At 38.1% G+C, this 19,683-nt stretch overlaps 1 protein-coding gene across 3 annotated transcripts in view; it reads right to left on the bottom strand.

Moving 5' to 3' along the window:
- Positions 1 to 19,683, bottom strand: part of ANK2 (ankyrin 2) — a 371,582-nt gene that overhangs the window by 304,560 nt on the left and 47,339 nt on the right. For 2 of the 3 annotated variants that reach the window (XM_074823464.1, XM_074823465.1), the window contains exon 2: positions 11,870 to 11,928. The exons of the other annotated variant lie outside the window; for it this stretch is intronic. In XM_074823464.1, coding sequence (XP_074679565.1) covers positions 11,870 to 11,890 — 21 coding nt within the window. In that variant the 5' untranslated portion in view covers positions 11,891 to 11,928. The remainder of the gene's footprint in view (positions 1 to 11,869; positions 11,929 to 19,683) is intronic. 3 annotated transcript variants of the gene reach the window in all.

Raw genomic sequence — 19,683 nt, 5'->3', positions numbered from 1 at the left:
AGTTTCATAGGAACAGTAATGGAAGAACTGTCAAAACATTTATACTCAATACATGCATGCAAGTGAATGAAACCATTTTAGTTGAGTGGGTACTTTCACATCAACATGGTACTTATGTAAATACACAGATTTGTATTTTACTGCATCTACAACCCTTGAAAGGTACTGTCACATATGATTCAAACTCAATTCCTGTTACTATACAGATGTCTTTTGGCAATATTTAATAGTAATATTTTATTGGTAATACCTTGACATGCCCAACTATTTAAACAAAAGTCTTTTTTCCTAGTGAGATTAGCATCCAGTTTTGCTGGATGAGATTATGACTCCACGGGGTGTATGAACAGCAGCATTTGAGCAATTCCTACTGCTGCTATAGCACTGCCAAGGAGATCTAGAAAATATCAGATGTCATACATAGATAAAAGTTGTATTACTGCACTTGCGCTGTTACTATTGAGGACATGCTGCGGTCCAGGTGGCCAGATGCAGGGTTAAGGGACTGTGCTTTGCTTACTTCTAAAATTGCTATGACAGTACATCAATTAAACTCTCAGTTTTTTCATTATTTTTCCCACTTGCAATTAAAGCAGAAATTGTTTAAAGAAGAGCAAAGGACCATCTTAAAAGTTCCTGACTAGGAACTAGACAAACTATACCAAATTCTTTTGCTAAAAGATGTTACTGCTGCAATGCAGAGAGCAATGTTTGCAGGTTGTCTAACAATTTATAAAATAAGGGCAAGTTGCTTGTTATTATACCAAACTTAAAACACTTTCAAGTGCTTGGAGTCTCTCAGGCTGACAGTCTAGCCATATGAAAAAAATGGTTTGTGCAGAACAGATTATTTCAAGAAAATTCTTACTACCATTTCACTGAAAGCCTCTAGAATATTCATGGTTTGGAGCACAGACTTAAAAATCTAGCAGCCATGTCAGGAATAAGCTTTCTGCCATCCCCATGAAAATTTATCCAAAACTGAATAAGTCATAAGCTGCTAAAAACACAGCTTACGTTTATAGTGTCTTTCCTGTGTATAGGGCTTTTCATCAGTAGTTCAACACACTTCGAAATGAGCGCTTTGCTATCATTTTGTCATTTCTTTAAATAGACCTGTAAGGGTGAATAATAACGTTCTGTAAGATTCAGTTTGCATTTGGCATCACATCTGCCCCCATCTGCTGACTATTGAACTGTGCTTGTGCGACCGCTCTGTGTTGCCCCTTGCAAGCAGGGCACACAGCTGACAACCACTTCTCACAGCACTGGGCTCCAGCAGAGGAGAGCCCCAGGAAGATGGTGTCTCTCAATACTCTCACCATGTGCTACACAGCAAGGGAAAGGACAGACCACCGTGTGTGTGAAGGGCTGAAGAGGAACAGAAGGAAGGTAAGAACACACAGGGGGAAGTGCAAGTATCAGAAGAGGATAGAAAGCAAGAAGAGTAAGTTATATACCCTTACAGATGCTTCCAAATATTCCCCTACAGCCTGAATTGGCGTACAGTTCCTGTCTTACCCCCCGCCCAGTGCTACAGGCTCACAGACTGGGTGGAAGCATCCCGGTGCTCTCGGTGTACTGTTAGTGTGGATGGAAAAAAGCTGTGCTATACTGCTGAGGAGCCCTACCTTGTCAAGAACCTACCTAAAGGCGATCGGTTTGGGTCCATGGAATGAATCTCTGTTCCCCATTTTGATGCATTTTTTTGAAGTTTCTATGCTTTAAAAAAGTTACTTTAAAATCAGGAACCTACCAAAAAAAATAATTTTCAATGTTTCAGATGAAAGACGGGAACAACAAATGATGCCAAAAAAAAGAAAATACAGTACATTGATTTCTTGTGCTACAGAATCAACAGACACTTTTTCACAAAACTCCTGCATCATTCAGCACACAAAATGGAGTGCCTCAGTAAGAGCTTGCTATTTTATCTTTACTTCTTAAACCCAGCTGTGACTACAAAGTTATTCATTTCCTGATGGCTTCCTTTTGAAAGCTAGTATTTTATAAAGCCATACTGATGAGAGCACAAGAACTGACAAGACAAACAGTCAGCTACTGCAAAGACTCAAATGCCTAGTCATTTGAATATAGATTTCTGTCTTTGTTACATGGTATTCTTTTTTTAGTGTTTTGTTCTTGATGATATGCACATATTCCACACAATACTTCAACTGTAGCAATAACAATCCATATTCTTTAACATCACTGTTTTCTTTTTTAAACCTTTTATTTCCCCTCCCTAAATTTAAGAACACATCCTACATTCTAGGACAGGAGGTTTTTTATGTCCCACCCACCCCAGCAGCTGAAACAGAGATGGTGACAGGAATTTCCCTCTCTTTAGCAAGATGGAAGGGGTTTACCTCAGCTCAGGGAGGGACAAGTTTGTGAAAGAGAAAACTGCTGAGGATTATTGAATACACAGACAATATCCAGCTCAGGAAATCCCCTGAGCCAAACAGCTGGAGGCTGGGAGATAATTTGGGGGAAGTATCAGATATGCTTGCCCTGTTCTTACTCTTTCCCAAGCACCAGGCTGTGGCTATTGTTGAGGAGAAAACACTGAGAAACACAGACCCTCGGGTCTGATCTTGAAATGCAGCTTTTATGGATGACAAATGTGGTTAGGATCTGAATGCCCAAAGTTTATTTCATTTCGTGCTTTCAGACTGTCTGAAGAATAAGGCGGTCAATCAGTTAACAGTGTATTTACAGTTTCAAGACTATCACTACCACTAAAGTGATTTTAACATCATCAGTTAACAAAATAGAAAAAAAGAATGAGAAAAGTGTTTTGTAAATTTTTGTCCACATTAGAGGTTGTAATCCTCAGACAAACTCTTGCAGAGTTATGAGAAGGTACAGAGCAAATGGCAGCTCCCAGCTAACCCCCCTAACAGGGAGATATAAATAAAACTGCCACGTACTCTCACGATAACCTTTTCCTAAATGGAAAGATCATGTCTTCCTCCTCCTCTGAAAACACCATCTCTGCTCTCCTGGATGGTACTAGCCTTCCTTGGATGGTTTCTGTTATTCTGTTTCTGATATGTTTTAAGACAGCTGTCCAATGTTGAACATTATTTACAGAAGATCCTACATCAAACTTTTGTTTCAGTATTTGTTGAATCCTTAACACAAGGCAGAAATCAGGTTTTCCAGCTGATACTCCATTTTAAAGTTTTGGAAGACAAATGGCTCAGTTCAAAAAAATCATTAACTGCTTGAATAATTATTAATAATAAACAACTCCTTGGCTAGTTACTAAATATAGACCCCAGCAACTTCTTCCACTGCACGTTACCTCACATTCAGCCACAAGCCATTTCTCCTGTCAGAAGGCACAGATGTGGGTTCTCAGCAACTCCATAACCACCGACCTACCTGCATCACTCAAAGGCACTGCTTAGTTGTGTTTTTTTAATTCCACTATTTGCATTCGCTTAATCTCTTCTATAGCGAACTGTAAACAGACTCTTTAGAAAGTGCCCAGTTCCCAACTGAAAAATGGCTGTTTAAGTGCTAAAGAGCTAAAATATAGCAGAAAGTGTCTATTACCTACTAGCGTGAAGGATTTTATCCAAGTACTTTGATACCAGCTGACTCCCCTCTGAGAATTTGTAGAGATTCATTAATGTTTGTTAATATCAAACCATGAACGTGGTGTTTAACAGACTTATACACCCTATACATGCTCACATGCATATATATACACATAGGTATAGGCACATACTTCCATACATTTTTTTAATTAGAAATGTTTGAGGGAAATGCTAATTACACAGCTTTGATATTTAAAATACAGAACTTCCTATCATTTTTATGACCTTTTTAGTTAATATAGTTACTGTTACAGCAGATCATAATTTGTTCTCATGGTTACAAATTAATGAGACAAACTGCTGTGGCATTACAGTCTGGGCAAAACAAGAGCAGACAATGAGGCAGCCCAGCTTTCATCAGCTTCTTTAGCTAAAAGGCTCCAAGTACACAAAAGAAATAAAAATTACTTCCTCTACCTTTGCACGCCCACCTCTGCAGCAATCCAGGCCTCTGAACCACAGACATTACAGCCACAGGTGGTTGTAAAAACTACAGAGCAGATTCACAGTCACTTGAAAATATATGCAATGTATGTCAGCCCTTTCCCTTCTTCCCCCTGCCCAAGTAAATCTGAAGAATGGATTTTGTGAGGTAGTAAATAGATTGCTTATATAACAGTTCATTAAAAGCTTTGCGTTCCTAAGCCAAGGCATACATTGGGGGCAATACTTTGTTACCTCAGCTTGCTCACTTTTAATAGATTAAAAGTTTGGGGGTATTCTAGTTTTCCTAATCATTTTTTCATGCCATTGTAAAGTAGTCTAGCAAAGCCAATGATTTATAAAAACAGATATTAACTACGTGACAGCGATACTTTATGAAGAAGAAACCTACCCTATCTGTTACACCAAGAAGAGTGACGAGACTGACCTAGTTCACCTTCAAACATGTCAATGGAAACCTTTCAACCATTAACACTTACCAACACAAACCTCAATTCCAATTAGTTTTGCATTGACTCTTGAAATACAGCCAATGAAACAACAATCTTCAGAGAGACGAGAACATACATGAAGAACTCAGATCAACAGAAGATTAGATGTGCATTTTTAAGTGGCACTTAAAGACTGAAGAGTGAAATTTCTGCAATATACAAATATGCTTAAAGGTAGACACAAGCTTTGGACACCCCCAAATCTTTGGTAGCATTTGAAACCTTACCAAGTTCTATATCTTGGCCCCATCTTCAACCTCTACCTGTGCCAGAAATAGCACTGCAACATAGATGGAGAAAAGCAGAGGCAACAAAATGGTTCATTTCTGTTTAAGATTGTTATTATTCCAGCTTTCACTTGAGACAAGAGTTAATATACTGGGCAGAAGATGTAGCATTACCTCCTAGAAGGTAGGAGAGAGAAGCTGGAGAAGAGACCAATTGGAGAAAAGAACAGCATAAAATAGTTGAATTGCAACTTCCAAAAGACACCAGGTATTATCCTTGCTTGATTTACTGAATTTATCTATTTAGTGCTACAGAGGCATATAAACATTTGTAATGCTGCTGGATACACATTATGATATGATTGCAGGACCAGTTGCCAAGGTAGCTCTCTGCTGTTGATTAAATGTAAAGGAAACACACAATGCCAAAAAGCTACTGGTATCCAATTAATTTGTCAGAGTATTTGGAGAAAGTTTGGTTTGCCATTCTTATTCAGCTCTTACCACAAATCCTCATCCAAAACTGCCCATTTACAAGCATTTTAAAAAAATAGCAACACCTCCTGACGTACACTGGCATACATGAAAGGATTTGCAAACTGAGGGTGTGGAGGTGGTGCACGGGAGGAGAAAAAAATGCAGCCAATAATTATCTGAAACATGAAAACAAGGACAGTATCTTTAAAAGTAGCTCTGCAAAGCAGCCAGACCTATGTTTTCATCTCTTCTGGCACAATAAGGAAACTGCAAAAACTGCATGAGAACAAAGTGTTTTCTCAACATATGTTTATAAACAGAACGTAAGAAATTTGTCTGGCTGATAAGAACTACCCATTCTCTCACTGAGAAAACACAATGCCCTTTTGACTGCCATGCTTGCAGTAAAGGAAAATAAATAAGATTTTGGCAGAAAGGCTAAAACAGATTAAAAAAAAATGGCAGCCAACCTGTTGCTCTTTGCAGTCAATGCTTTATACATGACGTTTTACTTTATGTCTGGGAAATAAGCTGTGGGAAGGCTTAGGACCATATCAGACACTCCCTTATGATTTATACTTCAAGCTCTTTTTTAAATAAAGCAAAATCACTTTGGGAGATCTTAGCCTATCTGAAGTGGCTTATTCCTTCTACTTTTATGCCCAGGGAAACAGAAAAAGAAAACAACAAGTCACACAGCAGGGCCATATACAATCTGCTGCTTAAATAGTGACTGCTTCAAGCAAGAGATGCTTTCCACACCCATTTTCTTCCCAGCTACTAAACTGAAAGCTATTTTCAAGCGTGGCTCCACAACATCTTGAAACAGCTAATACTCATTCACAGTGCATCATTCAGCCCTAGGCCAACATGTCCAGCTTCCCCCTCCTTCTGGTGGCAGTCTAGCTTCAAACCTAGTGCTGGGCGCTTGAATTATCCTGTATGCTTTTACAGCCCATTAGCTTCAATTTCTGACAGAGTAGTCCCTCTTCAGGTGTATTTAGCTTAGCTCCTAATTGCCCCAGCATCTGAAAGCATTCCACGTAAAACTCAATAGCAAGAGTGAAATACTTTTAAGTCTTCATAGAGACTCTGGAATTTCTCCCATTTTGTAGTCACTGATCCCAAGAAGGTCAAAAGAAAATAACCATGACTTCTCCATGCTCATTTTGGTTAGAATAGAAATGCTTTTCCATGCATTTTATAATACAGGCTGGATCATGATTTTTAAATTAATTATGAAAAATATGAGCCTCTTGCATACCTACAAAGAAATACAAGAAGGCAGAAAGCAGTGCAAACCCACCATACATCCTTTCATTCTTATTTTGAAGGAACAGTCTGAAGTCAGAGGGTAATTTATTCATTATGCCCATTTAAACTTTCACATCCCTGAAGCTGCCAGCAAAGTTATCAATACTGACTACTGTTGTATTAACCTAATATTCTTCAGTATTCTTAGCATCTAACAGAAGTGCCAAACTTCTCAATAATTCAGTGATTCTTACAAGCACCAAATCACTCTTTAAAAGTTTATTGGCATAAACAGTGTACTGTCAAGCTACAGAATCTGCCAGATGTTTCAAAAAACAAAAAGACACAGCAAACAGCTGTAATCTGTGTCTTCAGGAATCCAGGACGGATCCTGCAGCAAGTAATTTCCACTGAGAGGAACTTTGCACTACTGCTGACCCATCGAATCTGTACTGTATATTGCAGCATCAAACTGCATGGAGAATTTTCCTTCCCTGCTATATCTGACCTGCTCAGATTTTAATACCATATTTTCCAGTGGATGAAGAGATTATAATATTAGTGTGGAATAGAAATCATAGGGGCTAAATAAGCTTAGCATGTAGAACTTTCATACTATCATGTATAGTGCACTAGTTCACAAAGGAATAGATACATTCATAAAAGAAGCCTAACAAGAAAAAAAAATAGGGCAGGGGCAATAGAGATACTTTCAATGGAAAGATACTAAATAATGTCTTTTACATGCATCTTATAAATGATTCAGCAGGGAAACTCCTATTGCCTAGCTGTGGATCTGGAAAAAGTTAAAACCAATAAAGGTAAATCCTATTCAGGAATTGACCTGTTCTCCAGTGTCACTGCATTGCACTATGAACATTATTTGCAATTAAAGAAACCAAAACCAGTTTGGAAAAATACATAGGTTTTTTCACTCATTTTTTCTGCTCACTAGAACAAACGCTTCTCCCCCCACCCCCCAACCAGAATCAAATTTTCAAAATGTTGGCCTTTGCTTCATTCTGAAGTTAGAGAGTAGACACCACAAGTTCTTGACACTGAGCTCTGTATTGCCTGCAGAGTAGATAGAAAGCCACTCCAGTGAGATCTGCTGTCCTGTTGACCACTTTTACAGTTTTATATTTTTTCATGATCTCATAGTAGCCCCTTTGCATTCCAATACACCTGTGTAAGCTTACTAATGAGGAAGTGGAGATCTATTGATCCCTGCTTTTTCCAAAAATATGCTACTAAAATAAAACATATTAGACTCAGAGAAGTCTGAAAAATAGTTTCTTATGCCCCTGAATAACAGAAATCCAGTGTATCGCTGTTCTTTGTTTGGACATATCAGACACGTAACTGCATCATTTGGAGAAAATAACTGGTTTGAGTTGACTAAAAAGAAATTATTTTACCCTATCTCAATCATAAGACACTGTAAATGTATCCCAGCTAGGAGATCTGGCAGATTTTGCCATTCAGCTACTATTCACAGAGGTTTTTCCTTCTCTAATGTTGAAAAACTATCAGGATGATCATTAAGATATTCCAGGCAGATTCTCTTCTGAAGCTGGACGTTGAACACCTCATCAGTTGACCCGGTTTTCAAAAAAAATTACTGCATCCCACAGCACTTCATCATGCACTGTAGCAATTGCCTCCATTCAGGATCACCAGTGAGAAAAAAACATGGCTGTTAGAGACAAGAAAGAAAGAAAAAGGTGATGGCTGTTCTGCTGCCTGGCTCCATGGAAAGCTGGGGAGAGCATGTGCCATAAAGCCAGTAAGTGTCTTATCAAAAGCCTGAAGAGTAAAAGACATGGCAGCATTTCCCTGCTGCATAGCACAACACTGGCCACCTTGTTACCTGACAATGAAAAATAAACACATTTTGTTCGGTGATATAAAAATATATATACACATACACAGAGGTTTGATTGCTAAATCCTTAGTGCCTTGAAAAAGAAGAGAACACCTAACTCTCATTTCAGGCACTATAAAACATCAGTTGAGCACTGGGGAAATTCATGTGAACACAGTTCATACTTCCACTGGTACCACTACAATCACACAGGCTAGAAACTTCTGCATCTAAAAGGCAAGGCAAAATTACCAGAGAACAAGGAAACTCTGAAATCTTAGAGGATTTTGACCTACTTCTGAGAATCCCTGACCTTTGCATCTTGTTTGGCATTTACCTAAATGAACTGTACAATCTCAGTATAACATCTGAAGTCCTTTGAGAGTTCAAACCTACGCATATGTCTCAACAAAAAAATATAATGTAACAGACAAAAACGGGGGAAAGAAGAAAAGTGCATCTATACATCAAGATCCAATATAGCAGGTTGCTTGAGATTATGATTATGCAGCTCAGAACAATGTTTGGTTTACCGAGATGATCTCTGAAAACTTTCAAAGGCATAATATAAAATTCGATTACTATTCCCACAAAAATTAAAGGAATTCTGTATTTCTCAGCAGCAAAGTCTCTGCTGGCTTCTGATAGAAAGCACATAGTTACAATAAAAGGAATAATAACATGCTGCAGATGATATTAAGACAGACAGGACATGACATGTTTACAAGAAGCAGCTTCTAGTTACGTTTGAGACCCAATAACATGTCAAATGTAATAAACTAAATTGCCCGAAACAAATCACTCTAATTGCATCTTTTTATATCATTATATCTGTTTCCCCACAGTGTATCCTAATGTGGGCCATGAAACATTAATCTATATGGGGCAAACTTGTATTAATTTTACACTTATAAAATACATGAGGTATTCCATAAGAATTGCATCAGATCTAATATTTTTGCTTGGTATATGAAACTAGGGCGCAAGTAATTAACGCTGATTTTAACATAGATTTTATCATTTCCAAATAACTGCTTAAGAAAAAATCCCAGTAATGCAAGAGTTGTACTCTACTGTATTTTCAATGCAGTTGGGTCTCTACTATACTATGAATCCTAAGCTCATCTCATGGACTAAAGGGGAACTACTCCCTTAAAGTAGGATGCATTTCAGCCTGCTGAAAGGATCAACTTTGAAGAGGGAACCCTAGCTCTTTCAAAGCCTGAAACCAGTTTTAAGCAACAGTGTATCATTCATGCACTCAGGCCTCCACACCATCGTCCATACACTGGGGAACGTAAACATCAAGAGTAAGTGAATAACCCGGGGTGCTCAGAATCCCACTTTCAGAAAGCAATGACTACACTGCACTGAGGGCTCCACACATCATTCTCAAGTTGCTGAAAGTTTTGCCTCTGATTCACAACTGGAGATTTTCTTAATGCTTAGCTGCTCAAATTGAAGAAAAACATCTAAAGCAGTCACAGTTAACAGCATCTTGTTTTAATGCTAGCCAAATAATTTCTTTTTTAAAAGGCTAAAACAATATTGTGGCATTCTCTGGAGACTTAAAAGAATCTTCAGTTCCCACAAAGACATTTATTCACTGATAATAAGCAGAACTCTGCCATCACTACCTTCTATACATTGATGTCTGTGCTTCTGCTCAAATAGAGCTCCGAGATAGTAAAAACTACAGAAAGCTTCAGGAGAGAAAAAAATTTGTTTTGTTTTCTTGCTTAGCTGCAACACATTTATATCCCATCTTCCAAAATACTTCTTGCTTAAAATCAGAATAATCAAGTGCAATTGAAGTTTTAGTTGGACAGATTTTTAAGCTGAAATATTCCCAAATTCCAGTTCACTAAATCAGCTTCAGGTGAAGCTTTTGTTTCTCCATGACATTTCTATGTCAGTAAAATCCCGCTGGAGAGAAGAAAATCAGCAGAACAGCAGAAAAAGCTGATAAAGTAGTTGCATACAGCCAACATTGGAAAGTCTATAAAAAAGGCAAAACCAGTCAGAATTTTTTGGCTAAAAATCTTGTCAGAGAATACTTGATTTTTGTATCCAATACAGTTTTGATTTTTTTAGCTCAAAACCTAGGGAAGGAGAACAGCCAAAAACCCAGCAAGTCTCCATAACCTTTTCAGAAGTAGGAAATTCAGAGTTAAACCTCAGTTCTGCCTTACTGAGGTCAGAAATTGAGTCTGTCTTCCATATCCCAGGCACATTCCCTAATCAAAAGGTTTATCTTCCTGTTTCTGCTCTTCTGCCAAAACTATTTAGTATAACTTCCATTCTAATAGAAATGACTGACATTTTTGTAAGAATTTTTTTTTCTTTAACCAGCCTTTCTGAAGATTCTTCCAAATAGCTTTGTATTACTACTCCTAATAGGCATTAACTGGAATTCCTCTATGTAACCATTGCTCTCCCAATCTACACTATTCTGATGGATTTCACAGACAACCGCATTTGACAAAAAACATTTTACAAAATTATAATCAATTATCAGCTATTTAAAAAATAATCAGCAGGACAGCCATTGCAAACAAAACACAGCAGGGTGTGCTTTGAAGCTTATGTGTGGGTGTCATCAGCAGAAGCTCAAGAATTTTGTCAGCAGCATATTTACAGATACCACTTCCCAATGCACGGTAAGCCCTTACATACCTACATAACCATCTGGCTGGCAAGGAAGTGGCTGTTTAGAGATCAGATACCAGTTTAGCTTTCTCAAAGTTACTTGGTGACATCATCTTTTGGAAATCAGATGCGACACATCTACCAACTTTACGATCTGCATCTAAAGCAGGCTTTGCAGTGACCAACAGCAAAATTAGCAACACCTCATCTGACCTCAGGCAAAGTCTCTGGAGCAGAAAAATATTCCAAGCGTGATACTTACATAGTCCATTAACCATATTATTATTCCTACTACTTTTATAGTAATTAAAATAATTTTAGCCAACTAGCTAAAACCAGGTTCCTTTCTCTTTTCTGCAAGGACACAGTGAAGACTTCCTGCCAGTCTAGACATCACTTGATAGTGAAGCCTTAGGATTAAATGCCCACATAGGGACAGCAAGCGGAGTTCAGAAAGAGTCCCTGTCCACAGTTACTTCCCACTATTGAACAGTGCAGTACACATTACCTTGAAATAACCTGCTTGTGAAGAACCACAAACACTTTACCTGCATGCTCAATAGTGTCACTGCAAACCAGAGAAATAGAAGGACTAACACTAGTTGACATTTGGTCAATTGGCATGGGTTACATAGATATAAAGTTAGGAGAATAGTATCCAGTTTCCCATTAGATGCTGATATCACTTAAGGATAGCATGAACACCAAACACGGGCTTGCTGATTTTTACTACTTACAATCATTCAGCAAACAAAAGAAGATTTAATCAATCTTAAAAAAAAAAAAGATAATACTCATTAAATATGTACTCAAATGAATTATTTGTGCATTTCTCTTCAATCTAAATTGAAATACCTTTTGCAACATACTGGCCATTTAAATGTCAATTCTTCATGTCCCCTTCAGTTACTTACCTAAAAAAAAAAAAAGGAAAAATACATTAATTTTACATGTTCTCAAATCTATCATGAATACATACCTTGCTCTCCATAGCTCCCCAGGAAGTTTTCAGCAGTTATAAATTAGGTGAGACTATTAGGGTAATGGGTTTTGTTTATATTAGTTTAGTTACATTAGTTACATGTTTTCACTTTGCTTCCGCTAAGCACTCAGTAATTCAATCACAAATTTTTTTTCTTATTATAGCTTTTTTCCTCCCCAGTAAATGATTTCTAAAGAAAAGCTACTCGATGCCCTCAATAATTGGATTTCTATATTCTTTGTATTTTCTCTGGAAAAACAGTCACAATCGCAGTTACAGTAATGGAAATATAAAACATTCAGCAAGAGTACCCCAACATGGTCTTCAGTACAGAAGTTTGTGCAACTTCTTAGCAGTTACTGACAAGAAAACATACTTTGAGCAGACAGAGCACAAGACAGCAAACCATAAGACTCTAGTTGACAGAGCAGTTCTATGAACTCAAGTACAGCTTTCTCACCAATCTCCATAAGATCCATATTTTAACCACTAAGTTTCTTTACAGTTATGTCATTAATCTCTCATGGCTTTGGAGATTAAACGATGGTGTATAACAGTAGGTACCACTGCCTGCCCAAGAAACTAGTTACTACTGAGAAAGAAGAAAAAAGCTTACTATCAACAGCGCTTGCCTTCTCACTCATTCTCTAGTCAATAATTTTATCTTCCTTACTGTCCCTCCCTTTTCCTCCCAAGCCATCAAAACCATTTCAGAAGTTGGTACTCTTTTCTTGGTTTTACCATGCTCCATTTTCGAAATGAATGGTTGTATTCAAGGTTTTTCCCTTCCAAACTTCAAATGCTTAATGATAACCACATCAACATCCATAAATAGCCAAAATTTGTAATTCAGTGATTAATTTGAAGTCATCACAAGGGCTTGAAATTGTACTTCATGCTTGTCCAAACAATAAATACCTGGCAACACTAGCAAACAATATGTAACAACAACAACAACAACAGATAGACTGTCCAGCACACATTATTTGCTAAGCAGGAGTCCCACTAGGCTCCTGCTTCCAACAAGACAAAATGGTGAGCTGGTTTGCAAACTCATAAACCTGGGTTTGGTATGAGGGGGCTTGAATTTCTTTATTTTTGGTTTTGTTTGCTTCCTTGCTTTATGAGGATCATGTCTGTCAGGCTTTTTCCTTAAGGGAAAAGGACTAAAGATGTATCTGAAAATCAAAACCTGAAGCAGTCATGTAAGCGTATATCCCTGGGAGGAAGAGCTGTATAGCTTTATCAATTGTTAGGTGAAATCCCAGCAAAGGCTATTGCCACTCCTAAATTTAAGTTTCATCTGGAAGACACTGGAGCAACAGTGCATATAAGCCCCCAAAACCAGTAACCTAACTACCCCCTCCAGTCAGGGGCAGCGAGAGCAGCATATGCACAACAGACTCGCAGTTCTCTTCCACAGAAACATGGTTGTCTACATCATTATACACTGCATCTGTTTAACAAAAGCTTTCCAAACCAGCCCTGTAAAACAGGCAGGCATGAGTTCAGAGGCTCCTAGAAGTCCCGTCCTCTCCTTCTCACCCGAGCAGCCAGATGGGAAAAACCTCCTGCACAGCCTGGAATTGGCCCAGATCTGCCCAGCACAACTACGCAGGCAGAGGCATCCTTGCTCAAATCTAGGTTACAGCACCTGTTTTTCTCCATAACCCATAGGAGGACACCAGGCAACAACCACAGCTGTCAACATCTGCAAAACTCAAATGAACCTCAAACTCTTATTTCTCCCATCCATACATCACCCATCACTCTTCTATGACTGAATTGCATTTATTACTTCTTTCCTATACTCAAACTGAAAGTAAAAGTTTACAATGCATCCTATAGAAGGTATGATTAGATGATCCTTAAACTACCCAAAATATATCCTTACAAGCGCTGATTCTGAAAAAGAAAAATATTTCATATTGCATCCACACCACCACTTTTGCCATGTGCTGGCTTTTCAGATGTTTTTTTAACCAATACCACAAGTTAAAAATTAGAAGTAACATAGGTAAAATCCATAACAACCAAATAGCTTCCGAATTTCTCTAAATTATAAGCCTATACTTTCCAGCATTATGCTTGCCCAAGCTTTCTGAAAAATTTCAGATAGAAATTTCACTTTTTCACATAATGCGCTCACACTGAACAGAGTGTACAGGCTCAACATTAATTCTGCCTGTACTCAACTAACTTTATTTTAGACTGAATTTTAAATTACTGCCAAATTCAGACATGTACTGCACAAGTTCTGCTGCTTCCACCTCCTGTCAGCCTACTCTGTGATGCCTCTGAATGAACACTTTTTTTTCTTCCTGGCAGAAGTCATATTATCATCCTCTTTCTAAGCAGAAAATTTTGATCCTCTAGTCCATATGCATGCTCCTGTTTAGTCTTTTTCAAGAAAAATATAACTGCTAGCTATAATTCATACTTCTCCAGGGTATAAGCCCATTTCAGAATTTATAATGCTATTGTGCTTAACTACAAGATGTACTTCATTGGATTTAAAATGTACTACCCTATACTTTTGTCCTTAAAATAAACAGCTCAATGTATTATTGCCATCTGACTAGAACTGTCTGATGAAATGTGCCGGGTTTTAGGTTTAGTTCATTTTTTTCCCCCCTTTCCCCTTTTCTTAAAGCATAGTTCTCAGCATAGTTCTCAATGTTAGTGAGAAAACAAATTAATCCTGTTTGTCATAGGCGCTCTCATAGCTAGTTTTCCTACAGTTGTTTGCAATGATTACCCACATATCACTCAGTTACCTGTAGAATGGGTAACAAAAGCTTAAGTGACTTTTTTTGCAGTGCCTACTTTGCAGTTTAGAAGGTGGGAGGGCCTCATACAAAAAGTACATATTAAACTTCAAGTACCACAGCTAAAGCTTATTTCTGTCGAAAAACATCTTTGTACTTTACCATTTGGACTGATTCAACTGCCTGGGGCTTATACCAGAAGAGCTGAAATCAAGACAAGCGCCCCTTGTGCATTAAGAGTAATCATCAAGAATGCACATACTTCAGCTGTCCTTTGCCCATTCTAGCCACAGATCACAAGCATTCCACTCAAATGAGGTGTACATTTCTCTTCTATCAGTGTTTCCCACATAACTACTTTTCACTGATCAGACAGACTCCAAATGAGGCGACTCAAATGCAGATAATGAATCCCATATCATTTCTTTCATGTAATGTCCTTCCTTTCGCACCTTCACAACCCAAGGCATCTAAGACAGTACCGATTCAGGAATCGTTTAGTGCAGATACAGGACGGGAGCTGTTAGACCTTGGCATCTCAACCACTTGCTTCAGGGAACACCAAGCCAAGGTCAAGCTGAAAGCACGCTTGCTTGAGGGCAGGTGTTGCTCACTGTTCCTAGATGCTTATACCTCAGCTATTACCAAGTTCTGCAATTGTCACTACTTCTAGTTGACAGCAACAGCTAAAGCACTTGAGTTGTGAAAGTAACCCAATTCTGTGCACTTAAACACATGATTAAATAAGATATAGACATGGTTTGAACCTCTACTTGTTCAAGAAAGCAGTTAAGCACATGCTTGACCAAAGCCCTGAAAAATTAGTTATGTGCAGTACCCTGCAGAAGAACTACCTCTCAGTAACTCAGCCAGTGCCGAAGCATGCAGTATATCTCCACAGATTTAAAGCACACTTAAAGTCTTGAAGAGCATCTTCCGTCCCACCACCACTCCTCACAGAAAAAAAATTTCTTTGGTCCTGTGTAGCATTCTGCATCTAAACCAGCCAAGTAGAGATTTCACACTTACATTAAGCTGTAGGGTCAAGGCTGGGGAGACTATGTTGAAGATCCTGCCCTGAATCAGGTAAAACAAGCATTTGAGCTTTATGATACCAACACACCATGTAAGAACCCTTCCTGATCACCAGGCTCTGAATTATTTTAGACAGGCATCTCAGTTTCTTCTATAGGGCTACTCCACTATGTATAGTTAAATATTTATAGGGTTGGGGAAAGAGGATGTATCAAGCATATCCGAGAGCAGTGAAAACATCAGGGTAATTGACAAGCCATTAAAAACTACATTACTGGTTTTTTAGGCATTTGAAGTAAATCTAGCAGTGCTGGTAAAAGATGTTAAAATGACTAATCTGCAAGTTAGGCTCCACCATTTGCATTAAGAGGTGATTGTGTCTTTCTCCACTCTCACCTCTCCTTTCTCAATACCATACCAGCATATTACAAATAGGACTGTCCAAAATGTTGCCATACACAATAAGCATGGCTTTTTTCTTCTGTAATATTAATTTTTAAGAGAAATATGATTTCTACTGTAGAGAAAGAGATAATGACCACATTAGTAGCAGGTGTCATAATACTGCCTTTATCAATGAGACTCCAAGCCACACCCTTCCTCCAATTTTAGAGGAGGGTAAAGATGCAACACTTAACATGAATTAGGGAGGAAGTCAGTATAAGAACTTAAACACTGAGCTTCTTGTGAAGTGGGATTAGGGCTAATGAATGAAGCCTGTCTCTTCTCTGTCTAACAATTAGAAGTGATCCTTTAAACACTCTGACTGGAATTGTATTAACCAGCAATTACAGACATAAATATAGCTATCGAACTGAAGTCATATTTTTCTTACTCTGGCAGAGAACTTAAAATGAAAATAGGTTAGTCCAAATCTGTATACTGCCATCTGCTCTGTGAAACACTGAGAGATCTCCTTCCTTCAGGATCTGTGTCCACAAAATAAGATTAATAAGAAGCTACCTTAACTTCAAGACACTCATTCCAAGAGTCAGCAGTGGCTGGTAAAGTACTACTGCCTCACAGTGATCCTCCTTGTTGACTGCTACAGCTCATCCCATGACCACCAAATAATTGTGTTCTTAGGCTTCCATGCCAGGTTCTTGCATCTGCTTACAGCACCTTATACAAGAAGCAAAGGCTGTGGTTTGGTTTTTAAATTAGAATATGATTAAAAAACATGTTCTTAGCCTAGTAAATCTTATCCCTCACTGTAACATATATTGTGTTTACAAATCTTATTTTGATCTAATTTTAAGAAACTTGGTGTTACTTTTTCCTCCCTCCAATGGGGATCATTTGACTCATTCCAAAGAGCCATTACAGAAAGCAAGTTGAAAGACAAAATAACACCCTACCAGAAGACAGAGCAATCTTAACTTATATATTGCTTTCTGATACTGAATGGATGGTCCTTGGTGGACCTGTGGGGGGGACTCTTCTCATAGGTATCGGACACATAGCAGTAGGGGTGCACTAGGTATCAGAACCTTTGCTTTGTATTTTCCAAACAAACACACAGCCAGTGAGATTTAATTTAGTATTGGCTCAGTTCTTTACCCACTCATAGTGGTCAAAATCCACACCTGGTTACTATTTCTAACATATAAAGTTCAAAATTAAATCTTACAGTATAGTAAACATCAAATACAAATCTTATTTTGTACTCTATTATGCACTGCCTAAAATGTTAGAAGGAATGCATTAAAAATTTACCTATTTTTCTGCTTAAGCACTTTCAAACCAACTGCCTCTGCATCCCCCTCTTCAAGAGCTCTACAGCCAGCTTCTTTTTTTCTGTAGCAAGCAGTTTCAGCACCCTGGCAGGGCACTGAGTCACCGGGGTCACAGAGAAGGAGAACAAACGCTGCCTTTGTGCAGGTTCCTTGGAAGGCAGTGAGAGCTTGGCTCACGGATGCAATACGGTCAGTGTCCATTGCACAACATGCCCAATATTGAAAGCACTGACAGCATTAACTCCTTCACTTTGACACAGGCTTTTAAAGTTCAAAGCTCTTCTCAAAATTTTCAGTTTAAAAAAAAAAAACAAACACACACCAATCCTTGTGTCTAACTGGAGATTTAGCATTACAGAGCCCAATTGTGCAAACTCTTTAAAGACATCAGTGCTATTTATAAAAATAGCAACTGTGTCAAAATACTAATTTCCTCTCTCTTCCTCTTCCTCCTAACCATCACCAAAAGATATTAAAATACGTTTTGAATAGTTTAAATCCACCTTGTACTTACAGCTGCCTACCTTAGACAATGATTAAGTTTTGTATTAACAGCACCTTAATGGTCTTGCAAATTCCAGTTAAATCTTGAGGGTGGGGTGGCAACCCAATATACTTTTTATATGTACAAACTACATATATAAATCTACAATGTGGTATTTTGTATTTGGTTTAATTTACTGTGATTACATCCATCTTCTTAAAAGCACTAAAGTGCAAGAGTCTAATATCTGGATCCAAGGCACCTAACTGAAGTAATCTAGGCATTAATAGCAAAGTAACCTATTTAATCCTTTAGGCAAAGGGAGATAGAATATTTTTGCTCCTCCAACATAAAAAAGAACAAGCAAGAGAGAACAACTCATGACATTTTTCTTTCCAGAGCAGCTCTCTGAATTCTCCTACCATACCATCTTTTTGCAACAGATATGAAGAACCCATTTGAAGTTTCTGCTCCTCACATAGAACAGTACTTAACTAATTCTAATTTTTCCTTTATGAGACCTATACATTGAGTAAAAGAGATTTCATGGGAAAACCCGGAAGCCATTTACTAAGTGTTATACTGACGTGAACCATTATGAGATGTCTGGTTTAATACTACTTTTATTTTGATGCAAGTAGATTTAGTGTTAAGTAGCAGTACAGTTGCACAATGCAGTTCCACCTCAGTTTAACCTTTCATTAGTGAAGGGATAGTATCTGACAATCCTATGTTTGCTACCAGGTACTTCTGAAACATCTCACCTCCAGAGTTCTCTTTCAGGAGTTGACAAAACATTCTGAATCGCTTCTTATTTTTCCTGCTCCAGGACAAATTCTTTCACATGCCTCAAGATGATCCTTGGGCAAGATATCCTCACTTCACCCCTACCATCATCATCTTTCAAAGTTTGTTTAGGTTCACGGTTTTTTCTAATGCAAGATACAAGACTTGTTATAGTTGATCCTATTTCTATGAGCATTGCAACAGAAGATTTATTTAAGGACCAACACATCATCATGCCCAACACATACACAGCAGAAGACCATCTCTGCTCCAGAGATGGACTGATTCTAGACCGGAACAGGACAGTGACAGCAAAGTGTGAGGAAACAAGGTGGCACTGTTCAACATCATAACAAATGGACAGGGATGAACACACGATATCATAGAACATACTCACTGAGAACCATCCTAAAACACCATCAGAAGAATGCTGGCCAAAAAAAAATGGCTTTACACATGTCTGCATACAAAGAAAGCAGAAGGCAAACACTTGTAAGCCTCTGTTTGAAGAACAAAATATTCTAAATTCATATTAAGATCTTAGAAGAATCAACAGTGTGTTAGTAAACAAAGGGTATTCTTTTGCAATGGGGAGGGAAGAAGCTCTGAAAGACTCTGTAAATGATACCTGCTATATTGCATGTTCGAGGAAAAAATGGGGTCAGTAGAAGTTAAAAGAACAGCTTGAAGTTGATTTCATGTTGACACTTTACTTTCATACTACACCAAAAGCCTAATTTTGTCAAAAACAACCACTACTTTCATCACCATGATAATTATTTGAACAAGAGCTGTGAGAACGATCAAGGCAGGCACAGGCCAAAAATGCCCTCGAAAAAAAAAAGAATCCGGAGCATTCAGGTTTTCATCACACAACT

Source organism: Strix aluco, chromosome 4 (assembly GCF_031877795.1).
Source record: "Strix aluco isolate bStrAlu1 chromosome 4, bStrAlu1.hap1, whole genome shotgun sequence".
In the NCBI taxonomy this organism is placed as follows: Eukaryota; Metazoa; Chordata; class Aves; order Strigiformes; family Strigidae; genus Strix; species Strix aluco.
Note: the sequence above shows the minus strand (reverse complement) of the source record. Positions and strands in the feature narration are given on the sequence as shown.